Source organism: Symsagittifera roscoffensis, chromosome 6, assembly GCF_963678635.1.
Source record: "Symsagittifera roscoffensis chromosome 6, txSymRosc1.1, whole genome shotgun sequence".
Lineage (NCBI taxonomy): Eukaryota > Metazoa > Xenacoelomorpha > Acoela > Convolutidae > Symsagittifera > Symsagittifera roscoffensis.
Window position 1 is genome coordinate 61,073,117 of NC_087067.1, and position 19,987 is coordinate 61,093,103.

At 35.4% G+C, this 19,987-nt stretch overlaps 1 protein-coding gene across 3 annotated transcripts in view; it reads left to right on the top strand.

Moving 5' to 3' along the window:
* LOC134847852 (RNA-binding protein MEX3B-like) overlaps window positions 1–19,207 on the top strand; it is a 33,038-nt gene extending 13,831 nt beyond the window's left edge. For all 3 annotated transcript variants that reach the window (XM_063865086.1, XM_063865087.1, XM_063865088.1), the window contains exon 4: window positions 17,871–19,207. In XM_063865086.1, the coding sequence (XP_063721156.1) occupies window positions 17,871–18,998 (1,128 nt within the window). In that variant the 3' untranslated portion in view covers window positions 18,999–19,207. The remainder of the gene's footprint in view (window positions 1–17,870) is intronic.
* Window positions 19,208–19,987: the final 780 nt, after the last annotated feature.

Sequence of the window (19,987 nt, forward strand, 5' to 3'; positions counted from 1 at the left end):
GATTGGAAAAGATTCACTCAAGAGTTTTCAAAAATGTTTGATTCTGTAAGAAACAAACAACATCAAAGAGTTTTATGTAACGAAATTCGCAGATTACCAAATGAAACAATTAAACAATTGGCAGTTAGAATCGAAACACTAGTTCGAAAAGCATATTCACTCAACACACACGATTACAAAAACACGAAAATGACAGAAATTTTAATGATGATCTTAACACCTCAATTTAAAAAATAGCTTTAAAAAAGAGAGCATTTCATCCTTCTTCAGTTCGAGAACCAGATTTAGATTTTAGAAAACAAGTTGATAAACTAGAACAAGCAGAAATCACAATGAAACTTGAGGAAGCAGAAAATCTAAAATTACAGTATGTTAATAGGATAGAAACAAATACTACACATATAAATAACATACAAGAATCAGATATAGATCTGACTGAAAAAATCACTGAAATTCTAAACATATACAGAAAAACCCAAATTTAAAAGGTAAACTACCTTTCAAAAAATAGTGTAACTATTGCCGACGATACGGACACATTATTGCCGAATGTAGACAAAAATAACAAGATAATCAGAGTAAACCTCAAAAGCACAGAACCAAATAGATCTTTCTACCAATACATGAAAAAAGATCAAAATCTACCTAACAAAAACATACCCAGTAATAACAGCTCTAGAAAACCACTTCCAGGCAATTCGAGTTACTCAAAAAACCAATTACCGTATAACTCAAATTATAGAGGTAGATCGCCAGAACAAAGAAATTCACGAAATTTCTCTTAAAATAGATACAGTCGATCGAATAGTCAAAATAAGCAATATCGAAATAACTATTCACGATCAAGATCAAACAGAACAGAATTTGTTTCTGCACCCAGTTCCCATTCAAATCCAAGGAGTAGACAATAGATCACGAAATTCATCATACAACAGAAGTAAAAACTATTCTAACAAAAGGAATAGAAGTTATTCAAACCATCGAAATCAGAACTATCCCAATAATAGATCAAGAAACAACTCATACAATAGATCAAACTATCAAAGACCCAATGATAACTATCAAAATAAATCATGAATTAATTCACAAACTCGAAATTCAAGCTATAACAATAGATACAGAAATTATTCCCTATCTCCCCATAGGAATAATAGCCGTTACCCCGATTCTCGACATAGATCCAGAAGTAACACACCAAAGCATCAAAGACAAAGCTATCAAGTTCAAACAAACGAAGAAACAACTTAAAACCCCCCAGGTATCGATAACACAGACAATAACGCATTACAACTAAACCATATTCATTGTGAATCAACAGATACTGAAAGCGATATAGATAATACCATCTCGGTAAATATGATAACAGTCGAAAATGACTATGAACCTATCGTATATGAACAACCCTTCAGTTCACATAAATACGAAAATCAATTGGAACTTCTCAATAATTATTACACTAGACCCATTGATAATAATCAAATTACACAAAAACTAAATGAACATAACACTGTAACTAAACCTGACAAAAAAGACGAAGTACAATGTTCAAAACAAATCATATTTATCAAAACATACATAAAGAACAACCAAAAGAAAAAATTTGGACAATCCCATTTCTCTTAGAGAGCCCAAGAAGCAAGGAATTTCAACCACCAGATCTTGAAATAGATTTTTTAATTGATTCAGGAGCAGAATCAAATATCGTTAATATTCCCACATGGAATGAAATCAAAACACTGCATCCAATATTAACACCTCTCAAAACAGATAGTAAATTAGCAGCAGCACAAGGATCAACATTCGTCAATTATGGAAAAATCCAAGTTTTCCTTGTTCCCACAAGAACAATGGAACAAAATAAAATTTTGAACAAACCAATTAAACAAACATTTCATATCACTGATATTAAGCACAATATCATTGGCATACCGTTTATAACTAAATATAACCTAACGATAAACTTCTTAAATAGTAAAATCCATATAAAAGACAAATATACAAGAATGAAAAACACAGCTTCAACATTCTTTCAAAGATTGAACAAACAACAACCAATTTTCTCAAAATTCTACCTTATTTATAATCAAGAACGAAAATATCTGAAACCACTATCAGGAAATGTATATAATTTTTCAATAAAACAAGTTCACCAGTATGATAAAAATCAAAACTAAACAACTTTTTATGTCAGATTTTGAATTTAAACCCATTCATAATTTTTTCGAATAACAATTTCATCTATAAAATACTTGAAAAACACAATTTCCGATATTATTTCACTACACCTGTATAATAATGCACCATACCAATTAACATTACTCATAGGACTCTTAGGATATTGTGAAACAAATGCTACAACTTCACCTATAAACGAAGTAGCGTATCGAGTCAATAATATATTACAACTATTAGATATTTGTCACTCAACAATTCTTGATGAAGAATTATCCATAAATAATATATAAAGTAACGAAAAAAGAAACACGGACTATTTCACAAAAACATCATATTTTAAACCGACATTTAATATAACAAATTACACAGAAGAACAACAAAAATTCTTAACAATGTTTAATTTCCAACATTCTCAAATCACACAAAATGAATTTGACAGATCACCAAATGAAACAATTAAGCAATTGGCAGTTAGAATCGAAAAACTAGTTCGAAAAGCATATTCATTCAACACACACGATTACAAAAACACGAAAATGACAGAAATTTTAATGATGACCTCAACACCTCAATTAAGAAAAATAGCTATAAAAAAGAGAGCATGTTGTTGTTGTTTGTAGCCGCTATATCTCTGTGTCGTCTTCCAGTCTGAGAATGCATCAACCTTCAAATCAGTGGGGTTTGCCGCGCAATCGAAAAGGTGCTGGGTTGTGTGGCCGTGATTATTGTAGTTTGGGCAGATATCTTCCAGTTTTTCGTCTATTCTTGACATATAAGAGTTTAAAATACGACAGTATCCGTTTCTGAGTTGTGCCAGGCGTGTTCTGCAGACCCTTGATAGTGAACGTTCTGTTTCGTGTATTTCAGGAGGTGCGCTTCCGTAAACAGGGTTCGGTCTGAGACTGCTGCTGACTTCGTTGACGGTCTGTGTGTGCAGGACTTTTTGTAGTCTTTTGGCTTCTTTTTTTCAATTCTTTGATTCGGTAGCTGATTTTCATATCTGTAGAAAAGGTCAGGTTTCATCTGAGGTCGGTGCGGGAGAGGTCTTGTGGTCAGAGAGTGACAGGGGTGTCTCGGGTTGTAGCAAGTGATGGCGTACTGTTTGGCGAGAATGTAGGTGTGTTCTTTAATGGGCAGAACGCGTGCTTCATTGTGCAGGTCGTCTATATTCGTCATGTTGTAGCAACCTGTTGTGATACATAAGGCTTTATTCTGTGCCAGTTGTAGTCGTTTCTAATGGTAGTCTTTGATGATGGGAGCCCAGGTGGAACAGCAGTAGTTGATGACAGATCTGCTGCTAGGTTTGTACAGAGTCATGAGTGTTTCGCGGTCACTGCGCCATGCTGTACCTGCTAGAGCTTTAAGTAGCGCATTAGTCTTCTGAGCTTTGGCTGCGATGTCTCTTGTATGTGGTCCGAAACAGAGCATCGTGTCCAGGGTAACTCGAAGTAGCTTGGGCGTCTTCGCGAGTTTCAGAATGTTGCCTTGCACAAGTACCTGAGGGTGCTTGTTTGCCTGAGCAGACTGAGGAGTGAAGAGGGTGACTGTCGACATGTCTTCAGAGATGGTGAGGTTCAGTGACTGGAAATAGTTGCAGACCGTCTCAATGTATCTGTTGAGTTTGTCAACGAGATCTTCAGGGTCAGGACCCGACGTGTAGATGGTCACGTCATCAGCGTAGATGATGATCTTGATACCTTCTGGAGGCACTGGGAATTCGGCCATATAAAGGCGAGAGGACACCGCCTTGGACAATACCAGCGTGTATTTTCCGAGGCTTTGAGCACTTCCCTCTGAAATTAACTTTTGCCTGTCTGTCTTGCAGGTATTTAATCATCCAGCGTTTGACACTGTTCGGAGCTGGATTGAGCAGAATGCGCTCGGCAAGGCAGCTGTGATCTACCGTAACAAAAGCAGCGGTGAGATCGAGGGCAACCAGGATGGTCCTGTCGGCTGGCTTTTTTTGGTTGAAGCCACGAGTGATATCAGCGGCAATGTGGTGAAGGGCAGTGTTGGTAGAATGGTGCTTGCGGAAACCGTGCTGGGTTGGTTGTACCACGGAGTCAGTCTCGATGTGAGGCAAGAGGATTCTTTCCATGATCTTGGCAGTGGCGCAGAGAAGGCTGATGGGTGTCCAATTCTTACCAACAGAGTGGTCTTTGCCAGGTTTGGGGAGAGGGATGACGTTGGACTTTCTCCAGATGGTGGGGATGATGCCAGTGTTGAGAGAGAGAGAGAGAGAGAGAGCTGGAAGGTGTTGCACAAGTAACTGACGGCTAGCGGGCCTAGTTTCTTCAAATGCAGGCTGGTTATCTCATCCGGGCCAGCTGCTTTTGACGGCTTGGCGCGTTTTATCGCTTGTTCCACATCTTCGGGGTTGATGGTCGGGGCGTCGTCCAGACGGAGTTTGGCGGTTCTTCTGATCTTGCGGTGTTTGTGACATCCTTTGGGTCTGTTGCTGGGAGGGACGAACTGTTTGCAAAACATGTTGCTGAGCTGGTTCGGGTCAGTGTAGGGTTTGCCTTGGAAGTTGATATCTTGGTTGTCGGGAGTAGAAGCTTGTCCTTTGATTTGCTGAACAAACTTCCACATTTGCGCCGGCTTCGCTTGCGCCGGCTCTGGAGAGTGGTCAGGTGCTGAAGCGACGCTTTGTACCTGGTGGTGCAAGAGGATTGAGGTGGTAAAAAGAGAGCACCTCATCCTTCTTCAATTCGAGAACCAGATTTAGATTTTAGAAAACTAGTTGATAAACTAGAAAAAGCAGAAATCACAATGAAACTTGAGGAAACAGAAAATCTAAAACTACAGTATGTTAATAGGATAGAAACAAATACTACAAATATAAATAACATACAAGAATCAGATATAGATCTGACTGAAAAAATCACTGAAATTCTAAACATATACGAGAAAAACCCAAACTTTAAAGGTAAACTACCTTTCAAAAAATGGTGTAACTATTGCCGACGATACGGAAACATTTTTGCCGAATGTAGACAAAAACAACAAGATAATCAGAGTAAACCTCAAAAGCACAGAGAACCAAATAAATCTTTCTACCAATACATGAAAACAGATCAAAATCTACCAAACAAAAATATACACACTAATAACAGCTCTGGAAAACCACTTCCAGGCAACTCGAGTAACTCAAGAAAGCAATCACCATATAACTCAAATTATAGAGGTAGATCGCCAGAACAAAGAAATTCACGAAATTTCTCACAAAATAGATATAGTCGATCGAATAGTCAAAATAACCAATATCGAAATAACTATTCACGATCAAATTCAAAGAGAATAGAATTTTTTTCTGCATCCAGTTTCCATTCAAATCCAAGGAATAGACACTTTTCCAACAATAGATCACGAAATTCATCATACAACAGAAATAGAAACTATTCTAACAATAGGAATAGAAGTTATTCAAACCATCGAAATCAGAACTATCCCAATAATAGATCAAGAAACAACTCATACAATAGATCAAACTATCAAAGACCCAATGATAACTATCAAAATAAATCACGAAATATTTCACAAAACCGAAACTCAAGCTATAACAATAGATACAGAAATTATTCCCAATCTCCCCATAGGAATAATAGCCGTTACCACGATTCTCAACATAGATACAGAAGTAACACACCAAAGCATCAAAGACAAATCAATCAAGTACAAACAAACGAAGAAACAACTTTAGACCCCCCAGGTATCGATAACACAGAAAATAACGAATTACAACTAAACCATATTCATTGTGAATCAACAGATACTGAAAGCGATATAGATAATACCATCTCGGTAAATATGATAACAGTCGAAAATGACTATGAACCTATCGTATATGAACAACCCTTCAGTTCGCATATATACGAAAGTCAATTGGAACTTCTCCATAATTATTACACTAGACTCATTGATAATAATCAAATTACACAAAAAAAAAACGAAACTAACACTAACCAAACCTGTCAAAAAAGACGAAGTACAATGTTCAAACACAAATCATATTTATCAAAACATACAAAAAGAACCACCAAAAGAAAAAATTTGGACAATCCCATTTTTCTTAGAGAGCCCAAGAAGCAAGGAATTTCAACCACCAGATCTTGAAATTGATTTTTTAATTGATTCAGGAGCAGAATCAAATATCAATAATATTCCCACATGGAAAGAAATCAAAACACTGCATCCAAATTTAACACCTCTCCAAACAGATTGTAAATTAGCAACAGCACAAGGATCAACATTAGTTAATTATGAAAAAGTCCAACTATCATACACGAAATTCATCATACAACAGAAATAGAAACTATTCTAACAATAGGATTAGAAGTTATTCAAACCATCGAAATCAGAACTATCCCAATAAAAGATCAAGAAAAAACTGATACAATAGATCAAACTATCAAAGATCCAATGATAACTAGCAAATAAATCACGAAATAATTAACAAAACCGAAACTCAAGCTATAACAATAGATGCAGAAATTATTCCCAATCTCCCCATAGGAATAATAGCCGTTACCCCGATTCTCAACATAGATACAGAAATAACACACCAAAGCATCAAAGACAAATCAATCAAGTACAAACAAACGAAGAAACAACTTTAGACCCCCCAGGTATCGATAACACAGAAAATAACGAATTACAACTAAACCATATTCATTGTGAGTCAACAGATACTGAAAGCGATATAGATAATACCATCTTGGTAAATATGATAACAGTCGAAAATGACTATGAACCTATCGTATATGAACAACCCTTCAGTTCACATATATACGAAAATCAACTGAAACTTCTCCAATTATTACACTAGACCCATTGATAATAATCAAATTACACAAAAACTAAACGAACATAACACTGTAACTAAACCTGACAAAAAAGACGAAGTACAATGTTCAAACACAAATCATATTTATCAAAACATACATAAAGAACAACCAAAAGAAAAAATTTGGACAATCCCATTTCTCTTAGAGAGCCCAAGTAGCAAGGAATTTCAACCACCAGATCTTGAAATAGATTTTTTAATTGATTCAGGAGCAGAATCAAATATCATTAATTTTCCCACATGGAATGAAATCAAAACACTGCATCCAAATTTAACACCTCTCAAAACAGATAGTAAATTAGCAACAGCACAAGGATCAACATTAGTCAATTATGGAAAAATCCAACTATTCCTTGTTCCCACAAGAACAATGGCACAAAATAAAATTTTGAACAAACCATTTAAACAAACATTTCATAGCTTTGATATTAAGCAGAATATCATTGGCATACCGTTTATAACTAAATATATCCCACCGATAAATATCTTAAAAAGTAAAATCCATATAAAAGACAAATATACAAGAATGAAAAACACAGCTTTAACATTCTTTCAAAGATTGAACAAACAACAACCTTTTTTCTCAAAATTCTACCCTATTTACAATCAAGAACGAAAATACCTGAAACCACTATCAGCAAATGTATATAATTTTTCAATAAAACAGCTTCACCAGTATGATAAAAATCAAAACAAACAATCAAAACTTTTTATGTCAGATTTTGAATTTAAACCCATTCATAAATTTTTCCGAATAACAGTTTCATCTATAAAATACTTGAAAAACACAAATTCCGATATTATTTCACTACACCTGTATATTAATACACCATGCCAAATAACATTACCCTTAGGTTTCTTAGGATATTGTGAAACAAATGCTACAACTTCACCTATAAACGAAGTAGCATATCGAGTCAATAATATATTACAACTATTAGATATTTGTCACTCAACATTTCTTGATGAAAAATTATCCATAAATAATATAACGAAAAAGTAACTAAAAAAGAAACACTGACTATTTCACAAAAACATCATTTTAAACCGACCTTTAATATAACAAATTACACAGAAGAACAGTAAAAATTACAATGTTTAATTTCCAACACTCTCAAATCACAAAATGAATTTGACAGATTAGCAAAACAACTACTAAAATATTCATCAGTTTATGCATCATCAAAGTTTGACGTTGGACAAATTAGTTCATCACTACATCTTCCATTAAAACCTGACGCAGTTTTCAAAAAACAATGAGTAAGTAAAGTACCGATACACTTACACGATAAAGTAAACAGATTACTAAACATTTTACAACAATACGAAATTATGTCACCGGTAAATAAGGAAGAACAACCCAAAGGTAACACCTTCATCAACCCAGTTATCATTCTAGCAAAAAGAGAATCGTTAAAAATAGTACCAGACGCTAGATATCTCAATTCACTAATTGATGAATCAAAATTTAATTGGCCTATTGAACCAATCCAAGTTAAAGTAACAAAAATAAATGGTAAGTACTTCACAACCGCAGATATGAATAGTGCTTACAATCAAATGCCACTAGATGAACAGTCACGACGATTGACACAATTCGTTATTGGAAATGAACAACACGAATTTAATCGATTATTCTATGGAATATCCATAGGACCAGCAGCTTTTTCAGCCTTCATGAGTAAAATTTTTTGACCACTTATACTCAAGAAAAATGCAATCACATATTTAGACGATGTTTTCATGCAATCACAAACAAAAGACGAAATGTTTACAGTTTTAGAACAATACCATAAAATACTTCAAAACGAAAATCTGAAAGCAGCCCCAGATAAATCACATTTCTTAACACGCGTTAAATTTCTTGGACTTATTATTGAGCGAAACACTATCACTCCATTGAAATCACATATTGACGCAATTCAAAAACTTCAACCGCCAACAAATAAAAAGAAAATCCAAGAATTCCTTGCAATGTTGAATTTCTTAAGTAAATAGGTTTACAAAATGCAATTACACTTAAGACCTTTCTATAACATCCTGAGACAACAAAAAATTTTTGAATGGACCACAACATCAAACACGATTTGAAGAAATTAAAAAAGTTTTAACAGAGCAAATTTCAAACACAATTTCAGATCCGAATCAACCATTCTACGCAATGTGCGATGCTTCAAATTTTGGCATCGGCGCAGCATTATTACCATCACATAATGGAACAAATAAAATGAATGTTATATCAGCAAGTTCACGATTATTCACGCAAGCCGAGCTACAAAACAAACAAAAAGAACAACCAAGAGAAAAAATTTGGACAATCCCATTCCTCTTAGAGAGCCCAAGAAGTAAAGAATTTCAACCACCAGATCTTGAAATTGTTTTTTTTACTCAGGAGCAGAATCAAATACCACAAAAGGCGAGCTACGACTCTCTACCCTCATGAGAGAAGGTACAACTATAAAATACACACTTACAGAATACGAATTTCTGATACTTGGATCAAAACACCCAACAGTTTTATTCACAGATCACGAACCAATTATATTTCTTTTCACACAGAAATCAAATCCCAACCATAGAGTTTATACATTTCAGTTAATTTTAATGAAATTCCCAAACTTAAATATATTTTGGACAGCAGGAAAAAATCTTGCATTACCAGATACTTTGAGTAGAAGTACGCCACTTGAACTACTTACACGAAAAACTACAGTTGAAATAACACAAAATATCAAATTTTATCTCTCAAAAGATGAAACATCACCACGGTTAGAATGTAAATACGCAGTAAAAACTGACATCGATCAAGCACAGATAAATAATTTACAACAATTTCCACTTTATTTAGATTGCCAAAATAATCACTATGAAGTTGATTTATTAGGTACATCTACGTTTAAACCAATCCCATATTCACACTGGATCAAAAATAATACTCAACAAAAGAAAATAAACCAACAACCACATAAAAAAGACCCTTTCCCCCTAATTGAAAAAAAAATTTTAACCGATAAAAAGTTTATCGTGACCACGAACGAACGATTCAAAATACACAGTAAATCAAATTTTTGACCTTCATGACCCACTTCACACAATTCCCCTATCGAAACTAGAAGCTGATAATATTTTTTCCCACCAACAGAAAAGATTACACTAAAATTTTTACAAAAATACCAAAATTTTGACCCCGTAATTAGACAACTCAAATCATAATATAAATGCAAAACATAAATGCATCAACAATGACCATAATGTAGGAATTTCCTTCAGAGGATGGTGAAATTGGTCCTTTTGTGTCGAATGAAATTCTATGATTGAAATATAGACTTTGTCCTTTAAAATCTTGTTTCTGTGCTATTTGCATTTGATTAGGATATGGTTTGTTTGATTGACATATTATACAATCGTTGCATAATACTTTTATCCAAATTGGGGCGTTTGGAAAGTAAAAATTTTGTGTAAAATTTGAGTATGTCTTTTCTGATCCTGAATGTCCTTTTGTATTTTGTGTGTGTGTGAGATGTTGAATGCTATCAACATCATACTTAAGGGGAGACAGGGGACTTTACAATCGTCTTATTGATATTCTAAAAGATCTGTGTTTTCATTTTTTGTCGTGTTTTTGAATTTTCGAAAATATCGAAGAAGTGTTTTGTTTCCTAGAATTGTGGTATCAGCTTTTGCTGGTTTTGTTTTAGATTTGTGCCATGATTTGAGTTGTCTAATTACGGGGTCAAAATTTTGTATTTTTGTAAAAGTTGTAGTGTAATCTTTTCTGTTGGTTGGAAAATTTTTTATCAACTTCTAGTTTCGATAGGGGAGTTGTGTCAAGTGGGTCATGAAGGTCAAAAATTTGATTTATTGTGTATTTTCAATCGTTTGGTTGTGGTCCTGATAAACTTTTTCTATCGGTTAATTTTTCTTTTTCAATTAGGGGAAAAGTCTTTTTTGTGTGGTTATTGTTTTATTTTCTTTTGTTGAGTATTATTTTTATCCAGTGTGAATATGGGATTGGTTTAAATGTAGATGCACCTAATAAATCAACCTCATAGTGATTATTTTGGCAATCTAAGTAAAGTGGAAGGTGTTGTAATTATTTATTTGTGATTGATCGATGTCGGTTTTTACTGCGTATTTACATTCTAATCGTTGTGATGTTTCATCTTTTTCGAGATAAAATTTGATATTTTGTGGTATTTCAACTGTAGTTTTCCGTGTAAGTAGCTCAAGTGGCGTATTTCTACATAATGTATCTGGTAATGCAAGGTTTTTTCCTGCTGTTCAAACTATATGTATGTTTGGGAATTTCATTAGAATTAACTGAAATCTATAAACTCTATGGTTGGGATTTGATTTCTGTGTAAAAAGAAATATAATCGGTTTGTGATCTGTAAATAGAACTGTTGGGTGTTTTGATCCAAGTATCAGAAATTCTTATTCTGTAAGTGTGAATATTATAGCTGTACATTCTCTCATGAGAGTAGAGAGTCGTAGCTCGCCTTTTGTGATATTTGATTCTGCTCCTGAGTAAAAAAAAAACAATTTCAAGATCTGGTGGTTGAAATTCTTTACTTCTTGGGCTCTCTAAGAGAAATGGGATTGTCCAAATTTTTTCTCTTGGTTGTTCTTTTTGTTTGTTTTGATAAAAATGATTTGTGTTCGAGCATTGTACTTCATCTTTTTCATCAGGTTTGATTACAGTGTTAATTTCGTTTACTTCTTGTGTAACTTGTGCATTATTTTTAATGGGTCTAGTGTAATAATCATGAAGAAGTTCCAATTGATTTTCGTAGATGTGTGAACATCAGAAAGTGTAAATCATCATATGCAGTATATAGATCATACACAACAACAAAGACGAACATCCAAAGGCTAGACGATCCCATCACACTCGACCTAAAGAATGGCTAAACACAACCGACATGCCGTCCACAATCACGACTCAAATGGATTTAAAGTACGACTTGACTTCGCAGAAAAGGACCTCATTGAATCAGAACAATGACCACCTCGATGTTCAAGCTTACGTACAGATCCGAGTTACAAGGCATCTCCTCCAAACACGATCTTCACGCCATTCCCAGACGAGAGTGAACACAGACAGTTCTTTACTAAAACAGAACAACCTGACATAGCAAACCATTTTGAAATCGGATTGATTTCATTGGGGATCATAGTCGTTGTTGAATGACAGACATACAATTCCTATCCATGAATCCAACATCATGGAACGTTCTTCTTCAGGAGGAACTCTGTCGACGACTCTAGCTTCCTGGAGCCCTCTTCTCAAAGGAACGAGAAAAAGAAAATGATGTTCGCCAAATACCAACGTTCATCATCCATCCTTCAATTACAGAAAGAAAGATAAAAACTCAAAAACTCTGTAAACCCCGCATGGGTGGAACCTGATCTAAACTACATTTTTTTATTGGTTATATTTTAGATATTTTATCACTATACAATATTTAATATTAACCAATCATGATCCATCTAACTAACAAACCACTTATTTGTAAGTGCTGAGATTACTTGTCATTTCAGCACCAGAGAGACTTGAATTTAACTTAGAAATTTGTTATCTCTCCAAGAGAACTTCAGCTATCGCAATAAGCCAGTATACTCTAGATCTATTGAGCCTAGCAGAGACTAGTTAAACACCCTGAGACTAGTAGATATAAGAGTAAGATTAGGATCGGTATTAGACTAAGAAGTTGCACGAATCTATCCGGCCGAAAATAAGATAGCGGGACGAGCAGACGGTTTACCATATCCGAAATTTTTGCCGACCCTGTACATCAAGGATAACTTGAACGATATCAAGGACATGTTCAATTAGACGAAAAATAACCATATAACGGCGCACACGCACGACTAACTTATGATGTCCACGATAAATACTGGACACCACACATTGGAATAAATAATCCTTCAAACTGCGAAGCAGATACAAAAAATAAAGGATACCAAGAAATAATGTTTTTTGATTGGAAAATACGACTTGAAAAAAAAACTCACACCAGATTTAACAGTGACACCATGATCTATCAAGGAATTACATTACCTTGCAAAAACGATCAAGGCTTTTGTGACCCAACAACAAGAACACAAGCAACAATTGTTTGGTTACCCGAAGATACTTGTACAACATTTCAAGTAGCAAAAGTACACGCTCGCATCAAAAAATTCCATGAAAAATATTTAATTGAATCCATTCCACCTGAAAAAGTAAACCCCTCCGACAGAAGAAGTACAAGATTCAAAAATATTGACAATATCGATAAAAAATTAACACGATTTCAAATATATCACGAAACAGAATTTGCATGTAAATACAAAAACCCACTTTACAAAACACAATACTCTGAATTACTTGTCGAATACGAAAAAAGTTTCGACATGACAACTGGAAAAATAAAATTTGACCATTACGCAACAAGTCACCCTATTAACGAAGGCACAACATACGTCCCAGGTAACCTCATTAAAAATGCAGGTAGTCCTGGTGGAAAACTAAAACCATACGACAGTAGAAGCACAAGTTTACAAGAATTATCACTAATGAATAGCACCTACTTTGGCGCCATACATAATGATCTTCACTTAGACATGAAATAAGACTACACAATTGGTAGATATTTCCAAGAAATGTAACTTTCTGAATTAGAAACACTTCATCAACTATGCGAATTAGAACGAACACAAATTTTACAATCACTCGCTTTAGCAGTACTAAAAACACCCTATGCAGGATATTTATTATCCGGAATTAGATCAAACTTCTTTGACTATGAAGGAAACATTTTATGGTTTTATACTTGCACCAAAAAGTTCCACCAGTATACATTTTTGAAGATAAACGTTGTTATAAAACCATGTATAATTTATTCTTTTACTCTTCACACCAAAATCACATACAAAAAAGAAACAGACAAATAAAAATAAAAACTTGTTAATTTAAAATAAATTTTTTAAATCTTTAGCACTAAATAAAGTAGTAAAATTCAAACCCAATGTAGTATATTAATCTATGAATTATTTCCCCAAGAAGTAGTAAAATTAGATACCACGAAAATTTTATTATTTTAAAATTCCCCAAAAGCAGTAAAATTACTTTCTAAGCAATTATTTTGTAAAAATGAGAATACAGTTCTAACCTTTTCAATCTTTTCATTCATCCGCACAAGAAACCTATCCAAACTCGCACAGCTCGCCCACGAAGAATTGTTTAAAATAATGATTTTATGTTTCAAGTTTTCACTTATAACAACTCAACCAACTGAGTCAGTTTCCAACTTTTCTTTAACCCGGTTGCATAGGAATTATATACTAAACCAAACTAACCAACGCAGCTTACTGAACACCATAAATCTTAGTATAACAGCATGACTAAGAAAAGAAAACCAACGGTACCCAAACCGGATTAACCCAGCTTAAAACAGGATAATTTATTCTTTTGCAGACTATTACAAAGTCTGAGAAAGAAATTATAAAAAAAGAAGTCGCAAAATACACCCAAACCAAAAACAATTTGATTTTTGAAAAGGACACAACCAAAGTACCATAAGAAAAAAAGAAAAAACGCAACATAAAAGGTTAACACAAAACAGGACCTCTCAAAGAAACATCATGAAATCATACTCCCACTCCTGGCCTAACCCACCAGAGAGGACGTCCTGAGCATGCTTATAGCCGGCCTGACCCACCGTACTACACCCACGCTTTGTGACCACACCATTATTTTTAATAAGAGGTACTCAAGGGTTAGTAACTCTTCAGAATAACTGAAATAAAACAAAAACGCTTTTGCGAAAACAACTAACTAAGATCATAACTAAAAAACCAAATTCACCAAATTTCATAAAATATAAAGCATATTATGCAATATATAGGTCATACACAACAACAAAGACGAATTTCCAAACGCTTGACGATCCCATCACACTCGACCTAAAGAATGGCTCAACACAACCGACATGCCGTCCACAATCACGACTCAAATGGATTTAGAGTACGACTTGGCTTCGCAGAAAAGGACTTCATTGAATCAGAACAACGACCACCTCCATGTTCAAACACAGTACAGATCCGAGTTACATAGCATCCACTCCAAACACGATCTTCACGCCATTTCCAGACGAGAATGAACACAGATAGTTCTCTACTAATACAGAACAACCTGTCATAGCAAACCATTTTGAAATCGGATTGATTTAATTGGGGATCACAGTCGTTGTCGAATGACAAGCTAACAACTTCATATTCATGAATCCAACATCATGGAACGTTCTTCTTTAAAAGGAACTGTGTCGACGACTCTAGCTTCCTGGAGCCCTCTTCTCCAAGGAACGAGAAGGAGAAAATGATGTTCGTAAAATACCATTGTTCATCATCCATCCTTCAATTGCAGAAAGAAAGATAAAAACTCAAACTTTGAAAACCCCGGATTGGTGGAATCTGATCTAAACTACATTTTATTATTGGATATAATTTAGATATTTTATCACAATAAAATATTTAATATTAACCAATCATGATCCATCTAACTAACAAACCACTTATTTGTAAGTGCTGAAATTACTTGTAACTTCAGCACCAGAGAGATTTGAATTTAACTTAGAAATTAGTTACCTCTCCAAGAGAACTTCAGCAGCCGCAATAAACCAGTATACCCTAGATCTATTGAGCCTAGCAGAGACTAGTTAAACAACCTGAGACTAGATAGTATAAGAGTAAGATTAGGATCGGTATTAGACTAAGAAATTGCACGAATCTATCCTCCGAAATTACTCTGAGATAAGCCTAAAACTTAACTCAGTAATGCATAGTCAAATCATAGGCTAATAGAAGGTCTTGTCTAAATTTTTAATGATATATTTAAATATGATTTTTAAATTTATAACTCTTGAAGTTATCTTTTGTAGAAAAAAGGGATAATTGAAATAGCGATACAGTGGATATTCGTCTTGTGGTTATTTTGTCTTGAAGTAGATTTTCTGGCTCAAAACGAGACGCCAATTAAGTAAAGGGTTCGCATAATGACTAAAACTTTTATTTTTTTGAGGCCCCTGTATAATAGTTATCCCGCTGAGATGCAGAAAGTAGAAGGATTGAATGGGAGCTAAATTGAATGCACTATGTAAACATTTTTATATCATTCGAAAGGTATTGTTGTGCTGAGCTCAAATTTGAAAAGATATTTCATCTGTGACCTTTTTTCGTAATAATCATGAAGAAGTTTCAATTGATTTTCGTAGATGTGTGAACATCAGAAAATGTAAATCATAATATGCAGTATATAGATCATACACAACAACAAAGACGAACATCCAAAGGCTAGACGATCACATCACACTCGACCTAAAGAATGGCTAAACACAACCGACATACCGTCCACAATCACGACTCAAATGGATTTAAAGTACGACTTGACTTCGCAGAAAAGGACCTCATTGAATCAGAACAATGACCCCCTCGATGTTCAAGCTTACGTACAGATCCGATTTACAAGGCATCTCCTCCAAACATGATCTTCACGCCATTCACAGACGAGAGTGAACACAGACAGTTCTTTACTAAAACAGAACAACCTGACATAGCAATCCATTTTGAAATCGGATTGATTTCATTGGGGATCATAGTCGTTGTCGAATGACAGACTAACAATTCCTATCCATGAATCCAACATCATGGAACGTTCTTCTTCAGGAGGAACTCTGTCGACGACTCTAGCTTCCTGGAGCCCTCTTCTCAAAGGAACGAGAAAAAAAATGATGTTCGCCAAATACCAACGTTCATCATCCATCCTTCAATTACAGAAAGAAAAATAAAAACTCAAAAACTCTGTAAACCCCGGATGGGTGGAACCTGATCTTAACTACTTTTTATTATTGGTTATTTTTTAGATATTTTATCATATAAAATTTTTAATATTAACCAATCATGATCCATCTAACTAACAAACCACTTATTTGTAAGTGATGTAATTACTTGTAATTTCAGCACCAGAGAGATTTGAATTTAACTTGGAAATTAGTTACCTCTCCCCGAGAACTTCAGCTGCCGCAATAAAACCACTATACTCTAGATCTATTGAGCCTAGCAGAGACTAGTTAAACACCCTGAGACTAGTAGATATAAGAGTAAGATTAGGATCGGTATTAGACTAAGAAGTTGCACGAATCTATCTGGCCGAAAATAAGATAGCGTGACGAGCAGACGGTGTACCCTATCCGAAATTACTCTATGAGCTAAGCATAAAACTTAACTCAGTAATGCATAGTCAAATCATAGGCTAATGTAAGGTCTTGTCTAAATTTTTAATGATATATTTAAATATGATTTTTAAATTTATAGCTCTTGAAATTATCTTTTGTAAAAAAAAGGGATAATTGAAATAGCGATACATTGGATATTCGTCTTGTGGTTCTTTTGTCTTGAAGTAGATTTTCTGGCTCAAAACGAGACGCCAATTAAGTAAAGTGTTCGCATAATGACTAAAACGTTTTTTTTTGAGGCCCCAGTATAATAGTTATCCCGCTCAGATGCAGAACGTAGAAGGATTGAATGGGAGCTAAGTTGAATGCACTATGTAAACATTTGCTTTCCCGTGACCCATAAGTAAATACCGGAACTTGCTAAGTGGCTTTTTAACAACATGACCATGAAGCAGTTTAGTTCAATTATCTTGTTATTTGGCGCAATGGCCTCAATTAATTGGTATTAATTCTTAAGTGATCTTAACTGTAAGGGAATGTGATTAACTTCTCATCCAGCTGCAACTGTCGAGCAAGAATTGAGAATAGTTACGGGGTAAAAGGAAAGTATTAGTGATTTCAGTTTTGCTTCCCAGGTGCAAGTACCCTACAGACACGTTGGCTTAGTCGTGGGACCGAGGGGACAGAAAATCAAACAAATCCAAACCAAGACTTCTACCTTGATTATTACTCCAATCAGGGAAAGCGAACCTATCTTTGAAATAAGCGGTCTGCCGGAAAATGTTGCCAAGGCCCGAGAGGAAATTGTGAGCCACATCACGGTTATTTTGTCCTTGGAGGAAAGGGCCGTTAGACCGCTGACTTTCAACGATGTTTCAAACAGTGTGAGTTTGACTGGCAAGATTCCGACTGGAATCTGGAATTCTTCCAAACAGGATGTTGATGAAAGCGTATCTGACGCTTTGACAAGTGCAATGAGCGGACTTTATGGAGACAGTATGATCGCAAGAACTACACAAGCAAATGTGCGGCCGTTCACTGGAAGACCCATCACAACTTTAACTAATGCGATCGTTTCTTCTTCGGGAGTTAGGACCTCGGCGGGGTCGAGGCGAGAAAACCGAGATCCTCTCAGAAGCACCGAGTTCAGGGCTGCGACTGAGTCGATCTCGAATCTGCTGAAAAGCCCAATGCAATTGCAAGACTTGAACATTAACACCTACAAACCTTTCAATTTGGACAGCGGAGCCTGGCTGCAGCAGAGAATCAACAGGAATGAGTCACCGGCAGAAAGAGGAGAACCGTTGTCACAAAACTTGGGAGCGGATTTTGACTTGGCAAGCATGCCTTTCAGATTGAATGATGATGGAGCCAAACTAAGCCCACTAAGCAATGACCCAAGCAGCGAGTCCAGTGGAACTAGTCGGGGGTTCGGCAATGGGAGTCCATCCGGTTTGCACCCAACAGTTTCTCGGATTGCCGATCCAGTAGCGAGCAGCTTCGGTGTTTCCATGTCATTCGGCAGTGAAGTTAGCTCTGCTTCTGGACTGCATGACGCTATTGGAGCCAACACGTGGGTGCTGTCTCCTCCCAGGCTGACCTCACAAGTGCGGAAATCTCCGCATGCTAGCAAGTGTAGTATCGGAATGTGCAACGCGAGAATTAACTCCACCTTTATTCCGTGCGGACACAAGACGCTGTGCTATGGCTGTGCCAAGGAATACATTGGACTGCCATGTCCCTCCTGCTACGACATCGTGTAGCCAGCCTTGAGATCCGGAACAACTTTTTAGTCACTCCTTTTGAAGTGTATTTGAAATCTTGATCTTGAACTGAATCTATTTAAATGCTGCTTTATGTATTTACGTTGCATATAGTTTTCTGTTTGACATTATTGTTCCGACTTTCGATACGAAAGTAACGGACTATTTGTGCTCGGGGTGGGTTTTTTTCTTCAGACAAATTTCGACTTCTTAACTAGCCATTTTTGACGGAATTTTTCTTATATCATTCGAAAGGTATTGTTGTCTTGAGCTCGAATTTGAAAAAATATTTTGCCTGTGACCATTTTCGTAAAGTTACGGGGGTTTACAGATTGCCATTTTGGGCACTTCGGGACAATTAACGCCCGGTATATTTCGCGCTATCAACGCGTAAGCTGAGAGTTAATCCGTCGTAGAAATCGTTCCAAATAGGTTACAAGAAGCTTATTAGCCATAATTGATTTGTTACAAGGAGCGAATTCTGTCCATTTGTACCTTAAATGGCGTGTGGGGTGATGATTTTCATAAACAAATTTCACATTTTAGAAAAAAAACTTTTCTTTGTTTTATTTCATTGAATTTTTTAAATATTATTACTGCTCCATAAACTTTAAAAGGCAGTCGGAACATTCAGGGCTTCGCTCTCATACGACCAGTCTCGTTTGTGTCTGCAATCAAAATTTCTTATTCAAAGCCCAGAAAAGGCTGCAGTATCAAGTGCCTTAAATTTGTACCTTATTAAAGAACGGATCTACTTCATCAAATCAGTGCTATTTCTGTTGTACGTAAATTAAACCTCACTATTCCTAGCTATTCATAAAAGCTTCTATGTTATTTTCTGTTATGTTGATACGAAATTTTTCATATTTTCCAAATTAAATTTCTGTTGAAAATGAAACGATTGCTATTATTGCGAAGTTTGTATTTATGCACAAGTACTTGATTTGAATGTGAAGTCATGTCCATATAAACCACTGTTGAATCTTAAA